This window comes from Gekko japonicus, unplaced genomic scaffold (genome assembly GCF_001447785.1).
Source record: "Gekko japonicus isolate JY-2015 unplaced genomic scaffold, Gekko_japonicus_V1.1 scaffold4201, whole genome shotgun sequence".
Taxonomy (NCBI): domain Eukaryota; kingdom Metazoa; phylum Chordata; class Lepidosauria; order Squamata; family Gekkonidae; genus Gekko; species Gekko japonicus.
Genome location: NW_015174974.1, coordinates 78,396 through 86,737, shown reverse-complemented (window position 1 = coordinate 86,737; position 8,342 = coordinate 78,396). Strand labels below are relative to the sequence as shown.

At 48.2% G+C, this 8,342-nt stretch overlaps 1 protein-coding gene across 1 annotated transcript in view; it reads left to right on the top strand.

Annotated features, from left to right (window-relative positions):
- FKBP10 (FK506 binding protein 10) overlaps positions 1-8,342 on the top strand; it is a 27,309-nt gene that overhangs the window by 6,951 nt on the left and 12,016 nt on the right. Inside the window, exons 2-5 of the mRNA XM_015425163.1 lie at positions 2,418-2,563; positions 5,211-5,400; positions 6,346-6,491; positions 7,329-7,518. Of these exons, the coding sequence (XP_015280649.1) occupies positions 2,418-2,563; positions 5,211-5,400; positions 6,346-6,491; positions 7,329-7,518 (672 nt within the window). The remainder of the gene's footprint in view (positions 1-2,417; positions 2,564-5,210; positions 5,401-6,345; positions 6,492-7,328; positions 7,519-8,342) is intronic.

Below are 8,342 nucleotides of genomic sequence, written 5' to 3'. Positions count from 1 at the left end.
TTGTTTAGAAATAATAATCATAGAATCATAGAATCACAGAGTTGGAAGGGGCCATACAGGTAATCTACAACAGAGATTCCAGACGGTTTGTGTTAAGTAGACTGAACATGAGTTCGAGATGCACATTTTCCAGGACTTGGTTGCTATATTTTTGAGTTTACTAATTGATAAACCTTTGCATTATTGATGCCTTTTAAATCAAGACTGATAAATAATTGCATTGGGGAGTTTCAAAATTTCCCTTAAGGGTCAAGCACCATAGTTTTTAACAGAAGCGGCCGTCTTTCAAGCCAAATAGTGACTCCCAAGGTGTCCGGAAGACAGGCAGGCAAGCACGCCGGGGAAGGAGATGGCGCCCGCAAAGGAATCTGCAGTTTTGGCTGTAGACGTGTCATTCATGTGCAGCAGCTTCTGCACTGGAAAGAAGGACCGCAGCGGACGGTTTTCAAAGGAAGGATTTTGCTGCATTTTCCCTTCCGGAATCTGCATGAGACCCAGCAGTCCTGCCAAATGGCATAGAAAGACTTGTGCATGGATCTGACATTCAAGAGAACTTTGAAAGAAAGTTCCGTTCTGATTTTAAGCCACCACAGATGCAGCTGTGAGCAAGCCGCACGGGCCCAGCCTGCTTTTCCAAGCCTCCGGGTGCCTTCTCAACTGCAGAGGAAGCTGGAGATCATGTTTCATTCACTGCTTTCTCTAGCACCAGTGCCTTTTCCTTTTTTTTTAAGGAAAGGTTTACAGAAGTGCTGCCTTGTTATTACGGAACAAACAGACAAATTTCTGTCCTTCCCTTGGTGGAGGATATACAATTTTGTTTTAAAAGATGGTTCTTTGCTTTTGCAGTGAAGATAACTGCCTTAACATGTTCTTTACATATTTATCCAGCTGCATTTTAAAGGCAGCAGAATTTGGGTTTTTTTCCTTCTCCGATTAATGCAGGAAATGTTCATACCTCTTAACTTTTGCAGTTCCCTCTTTGAAAGGTTTGCACAGATTACCGCTTCTTTTTAGTATAGGGAATGACTTGTGCCCCTAACACTACCCTGGATCTAGCCCTGATCCTACAACCATAATATGATCACTATGCAAACTGAATGATTGGAGAAAACCTTGCTTTAGGGAGAGTAATCTTGTAGAGTGGCAGAATCTTTCCAAGAAAAAGAATTAAAACAAAAAAATCTTGCGGAAAAATAACATTAATTTAATAATTTGGTAAAGGGAGGAATGTGCTCTTTAAAACGATCCAGCCAAACTGAACCACGTTTAAGTCCCATTGTTTTTAATAGAAAAGTTAGGCATGTATTAACAAGATGCTTAATTTTGGTTGAATTGTACAGTTTATGTATTCTCTAGTGTCAAAATATAGCTTGACACATTGGTGCTCTCATTATGATTATTATCGGGTCATTTCGTAGAAAAAGAGGTGCAGAAGCTCATTAGCATAACTCATTAGCATAACTTATTTGCATATGCCACACACCCCTGATGTCACCGGAAGTGTGTCAGAAGGCAACACCCACTGCAACTTTACCTGGCTGCTTCTTGTGCCTCGTAGCCGGGGGCTGCTGGGAGCAGGGGGCGGAGCTTGTTGCATGTGCCCGCCCCCTGGGCTCTTTACTGCAGGAGCTCTGCTCCTGTGCACTCCTGCAGGAAATGACCCCTGAATATTATTAGGCATCACGTTGCTGCCAACTTCTGGCAATTCCTTAGGGTTTTCAAAGCAGGAGAGATGTTCAGATGTAGTTTGTCGTTGCCTTTGAGAAGCAACTCCAGTCTTCCTTGGAGGTCTCCCATCCAGGTACTAATCAAGGTTGACCTTGCTTAGCTTCTGAGATGTGCTGAGATCGGGCTATCCTGGTCTATCCAGGTCAGGGTATGTTATTATCAATTAACCACAAAACAACAACAATAATGGTAACGTTACAGGCACTGTCCAATAGGTGCTTACAGCAGTCACAAAAACAGCACTGCCATAGGGAGGAGGTTAGCATAAAGTAGTGGTTAAGTGCATTTGGGAGATTTGGGAGAACCGGGTTTGATTCCCCACTCCTCCACTTGCAGCTGCTAGTGTGGCCTTGGGCAAGCCATAGTTCTGATAAGAGCTGTTCTTGAAAAAGAGCAGTTTCTGTCAAGAGCTCTCTCAGCCCCACCTACCTCACAGGGTGTCTGTTGTGGGGAGGGGAAGGGAAAGGAGTTTGTAAGCCGCTCTGAGACACCCTTGGGTAGTGAAGGGCAGGGTAGAAATCCAATCTCTTCTTCTTCTTAAACGTATCGCTTGGAACACTTCAAAAGCTTTGAGAAAACAGCAGCTTGCCCCTGATGAAGTGCAAGAGAAGATAATAAGTCTGCATGTAGTCGCTTTTAAAATCTGAACGGTTCTGCTCACTGCTCCCAACAATGCTTCTCTTCCCAAGCTATGACCGAGGCGCCACCGTGGCAGGAGTGGCAGGCGTGGGACGGCTCATCACTGGCATGGACAGAGGCCTGCAGGGCATGTGCGTGAACGAAAGGAGACATCTCATCGTGCCCCCTCATCTCGGCTACGGCAGCATCGGCGTCGGTGAGTTATAAATTCCGGCAATCCTATGAATGAGTAAATGTTTCCCCTTGCTCGAAAGCCAGTCGAATCCGGCTCTAGGGTTGCGGTGCTCATCTCCGTTTCCAAGCCGAAGAGCCAGCGCTGTCCGAAGACGTTTCCGTGGTCATGTGGCCAGCATGACTAAATGGCGAGGCGCACGGAACGCCGTTACCTTCCCACTGAAGCGGTACCTATTCATCTACTGGCGATTTCTTGCTTTCGACCTGCTAGGTTGGCAGGAGCTGGGGCCAGAGACGGGAGCTCACTCTGTCACGCGACACTTGGGTCCCGAACTGCTGAACTACCGGCCTTCCAGCCTGCAGCTCAGCGTCTTAACCACTTGAGCCATCGCAGTAACCCTTTGAATTAATGGCCTCCAAAACATCCTATCACTAACAGCCGTGCTCTGGTCTGTGGCTTCTTTTACTGAGTCCATCCATCTCATGTTGGGTCTTCCCCTTTTCCCGCTGCCTTCAAGTTTTCCGAGCACGATTGTCTTTCCCAGTGAGTCTCATCTTCTCATGATGTGACCCAAAGTATGATAGCCTCAGTTCATTTTAGCTGCTAGGGAGACTTTGATCTAGAAGCCACTGATCTGGCTTTTGGGCAGTCCACGGTCTCTGTAAAACTCCCCCCCACACACACCACCTTTCAAGTGATTCAGCTTTCTTCCTGTCCCCTTTCTTCATTGTTTGGCTTTCGCACCTATACATAGTAATGTCAGTACCTGAAACTGAGAAGTTCCTTCCAGTCCCCAATTGCATTCATATCATTATCGCCTGCCAGCTACCCACTTCAGATTAACTAGCATTCAACATTCCTAATGTTTGGTGTTGTAGTTAAGTGCACGGACTCTAATCTGGGAGAACCGGGTTTGATTCCCCACGCCTCCACTTGCACCTGCTGGATGACCTTGTGCAAGCCGTAGTTCTGATAAGAGCTGTTCTTGAAAAAGAGCAGTTCTCAGTCAAGAGCTCTCTCTCAGCCCCACCTACCTCACAGGATGTCTGTTGTGGGGAGAGGAAGGGAAAGGAGTTTGTAAACCACTCTGAGATTCCTTTGGGTAGTGAATCCAATCTCTTCTCTTCTTCTTCTAAGCCTACCAATGTTCACTATAGGCCAAGAGCCTATCATCGTCTTGACTGCCCTGTTCTACATTTTTCCTGCAGTATCCTTTTTGAGACATGGCAGCTAGAAACTGTATGACACACAAATCCGGAAATACTTGAAATTCTGTACCAGATTATAGTACCAATGTATGGTTTATGTGTTAACATTGTTGCCATCAGGGGTCATTTCGTAGAAAAAGAGGTGCAGGAGCTCATTAGCATACCTCATTAGCATAACTTATTTGCATATGCCACACCCCCTGACATCACCAGAAATGTGCCCCCCCACCGCTCAGGCGCCACTGGACTGTTTTGGATTGCTGGCTATTGGGGGGGGGGACATGCAGGTCTGCCCTCGCAGAGGAGGGAGAGCTTGTACCTGAATAAACCTTGGTCTTAAAGGTGCCGCTGGACTGTTTTGGCCGGGGGGGGGGGGCTCTGCAGCTTACCTTTTTGCCCCGGACTGGGGGTTGCGGGGAGCGGGGGGTGGGGTGTGGGGCTTGTTGCATGTGCCCGCCCCCCTGGGCTCTTTACTGCCGGAGCTCTGCTCCTGTGCGCTCCTGCAGGAAATGGCCCCTGGTTACCATGTGACTAGAGTTGCCATCCCCAGTTCCCAGCAGGGGTTCCCCCGCTGTGGGGGAGCTCCGATTTACTGCCGGCCAGCTGGCTGGCGGGGGAAGCCCCACCTCCAAACAGGGATGTCTCTAGGAGGTGTCCCAGGCATGATGACATCACCCAGAAGTGACATCATCACGTTGGGGACATCGGGGAGTGACGCTCTAGTTTTTGGGCAGGCTCTATGGTTTTGAAAGCAAAAAAATAGAGAGAGTTTTGCCCAAAAACTAGAGTATCACCCCCCAGCATCCCCAATGCAATGACGTCACTTCCGGGTGTCGTCATCGTGGGGGGTGTGCTTTGCGTGCGTGCTGGAAGATCCCGGAGAAGAGGCTGTTCAGGGGGCATTTAAATTGTTAAGGGGGCAGTTAAATTACAGTTAATTAAATTAATCTGAATGCCTGTCTTTAGAGGGGGAGGCTCCGAGCCTGTTTCTAGCCCTTCCTTTCAAGGGATGGGGCAGTGAACGCGTCAGTTCCCAGGAAAAAAACAGCTCAGAGGACATTGAATTGCCTTCAGAAGGCATTTAAATGCCTTTTGAGTTCCACAGGGCAAGAAAGCTTCGAAGGGCCCTCAAGAGTTGTAATTTCAATAGATCTCCAGCCATCCCCCTTTCTGCTGGCCCAGTCCTGTGGTAGACCACCGAGGTCATGGTGAGTCTTTCAGAAGCATTCCCATGAGCCTTTGGGAAACATGCAAAAATAAGATTTCTGGCATGGCTATTTGTGGGGCCGGGCTTTTAATTAAGGGGGCAGGGCCCCGAAATGCCCCACTGTCGCTACGGGCCTGCTGTGATGCCCTCTGCATTTCTGGCGGAGAAGAGCACTGATTTCAGTTTCTTTCGCAGAACAACTGAATGTCCCGTCTGATCTATGTCAAAACTGACCTTGTTCTCCACCCCCCAGCTGGCCTGATTCCCCCAGACACCACCCTCTATTTCGACGTCATCATGCTCGACATTTGGAACAAGGACGACAAGCTGCAGATCACAACCGTGTACAAGCCAGAGCTTTGCAACCGTACCGTGGAGAACTCAGACTTTGTGCGTTACCACTACAACGGCACCCTCCTGGACGGCACCCCTTTCGACTCCAGGTAGGTGGAAGGGGAAGGACTGCGGCTCAGCGGAAGAGCCTCTGCTTGGCATGCAGAAGGTCCCAGGTTCAATCCCAGGCATCTCCAGCTAAAAGGGCCAGGCGGTAGGTGATGTGAAAGACCTCGGTCTGAGACCCTGGAGAGCCGCTGCCAGCCTGAGTAGGCAGCACTGACCTTCATGGACCGAAGGTCTGATTCAGTATAAGGCAGCTTCAAGCCGTAGTTGCAGATCTGGTCCCAGCAGATTGGAAAGGAGGAGAAGCAGAGCTGAAACCCATAACCAGGGGTCGTTTCCTGCCCCCCACTAGAACAATTAGAGCAAAAACAGCCCAGGGGGCGGGCACATGCAACAAGCCCCGCCCCTCACTACAACAATTAGAGCATAGATATCAGATAGTACCATTGCAACCAAGTGAGTGATTTTAAAAGGTCTTCTCGGTTTTAAAGACCAGAGGTCGAGATAATTTTAACAGGTGCTTTATATGTTTTAATAGAGGTTGAAATATTCTATTATATGTTAATGTATATATTTTCTGAGAGTGTTTTGATATTGTGAAGGCTTATGGCCATATACAATAAAACGATACCTAACTACCTACCTAGTAATTTACTCCTATCGAATACAGTCTTTTTCAAGGACAGTGATATACATACAAGACATAAGGCGCAATAAATTCTCTTCGTGAGTATAAAACTCTTAAAATAGCAGCATTTTTCTGGGGTCCTATCAGAACGCTTGCAGCAAACATAATAACTTACCTAGGAGAACATCTCTCTCAAGTCCTATCAGGCAGCCACTTGCTTGTTATAAGCTAGGGACAGGAAATAAGATTTAGGCCAGTTCACCACATGCAGGGAAGTTTTGTTTGTCTGTGTGTCTCCCACGGAACTGGCTCAGTGCATTATGTCTCTCTTCCCCTTTCCCCACCCTCGCCCGCTTCCCAGCTATGGAAAAGACAGCACTTACGACACATACGTGGGTTCGGGCTGGCTGATCAAAGGCATGGACCAGGGCCTCCTCGGCATGTGTGCGGGAGAGAAGCGGAGAATAGTCATCCCCCCATTCCTGGCTTATGGAGAGAAGGGCTACGGTATGTTGGACGGGAGACTCCCGGATCTTCGGCAGGGGGAGGGGAGGGTGGCTCAGGTGGCCTCGGACCCGAACGGGACTGTAAAAACGTATTCCAGACGTTGCATTCATTCAAGGTCAGCATTTGCGCTTGCCAACTGGTTTTCGTGTTTTTTTCATGTTAAACGTAGAAAAGAGCAAGAGTCCAGCAGCACCTGAAAGACTCACAAAATTTGTGGCAGTGCGTGGGTTTCTGTGAGTCGCTGCTCACTTCTGCAGATACCCCGACACGAGTTTTATTAGTCTTCAGAAGGAGCTCCTGGACTCTGGCTCTTTTCTGCTGCTACGGACAGACTCACACGGCTGCCCGTCTTGATCTGTCTTCATGTTAAATGTTCATCTGATCAAACAGAACACATGAAGGAGAGGTTTGGGACTGTGCCATTTGCTCGGAAACTTTGGGGTATTCTCATTCTCAAAAATTGCAGAAGCATTTTTGACTGCATGGAAGCTGGCAAGCCCCCCCCCCCCGACTTCTTCATGAAATGAACATTGGCCCGGGCCTATGCGTCATTAAGGAAGAGGTCAAGAATATCAACCTCTGATTGCCAAAGTCTACTGACTTTACGTCGGCATTTATCACAAATGGTGGAATACATTAAAATAAATTAACAAACTCTGCGTTACTCTGCCGGAGTATCCACTGAAGCCATCAAGCACAGGAATTATATTCAGAAACCAGATTAAGTGACCTTCAAACGGGGTGGAGTTTGCTCTGTTGTTTCCCACCCCCTGGCTTCAGGGGCTCCCTGCCAGGTGTAATTCAGTCTGACCTGAATCCATCCTTTACCTCTCCCAGGGACTGTCATCCCTCCTCAAGCCTCCTTGGTTTTTGATGTCTTTCTGGTGGACCTACACAACCCCAAAGATGGCATTTTCCTGGAACATCTGGAAGTGCCCGAGTCGTGCAAGCGCAAGGCTGTGACCGGGGATTTCGTGCGCTACCATTATAATGGCACCCTGATGGACGGGACCCTCTTTGATTCCAGGTAACATGGAGAAACGTGGAGAAGTCCTGGGATCAGCTACCAGATCTTGGAAATCACCTTTCATACTAGAAAGCAGGGAGAACAATAAGCTGTCCAGAGCAGTGGTTCCTAACATGTGGGTCGGGTACCCAAAAGTGAGTCATGAGGCTTCTGAAAGTGGGCAGTGGACCAGCCCTCACTGATGGCTATCCTCCAGTTTGGTGTAGTGGTTAAGTGCGCGGGCTCTAATCTGGGAGAACCGGGTTTGATTCCCCACTCCTCCACTTGCAGCTGCTGGATGACCTTGGGCAAGCCATAGTTCTGTCAGAGCTGTTCTCTCAAGAACAGTCCTCGAAAGAGCTCTCTGAGCCCTGCCTACCTCACAGGGTGTCTGTTGTGGGGAGGGGGAGGGAAAGGAGTTTGTAAGCCGCTCTGAGACTCCCAAGTGAAGGGCGGGGTATAAATCCAATCTCCTCTTCCTCCTCCTCAAGGTGAGAAGACAATACCTACCATTTTTCTTCTCGCCTTGACACAGACAATACTCCATCTTTCTGTGTTACACTTCTGAGGATGCCAGTCACAGCTACTGGTGAAACCTCAGGTCCTACAATGCCAGGACCACGGCCACACAAACGGGAAAATCTACAACAGCTAATGAACTTCGGCTGTGAAAGCCTTTGATAACCTATCCATCAATTTTGTTGAAAAATTCCCTCTTTTTTTTTTTTTTAAGTCGCTTTAGGGCCCCTCTAGGACTAGGGGCCCTGAAGCTTAAGCTTCATTAGTTTCATAGTAGATCCGCTCCGGTAAAACATGTCCCGATGATTACTAAAGTGAGTTTCTAA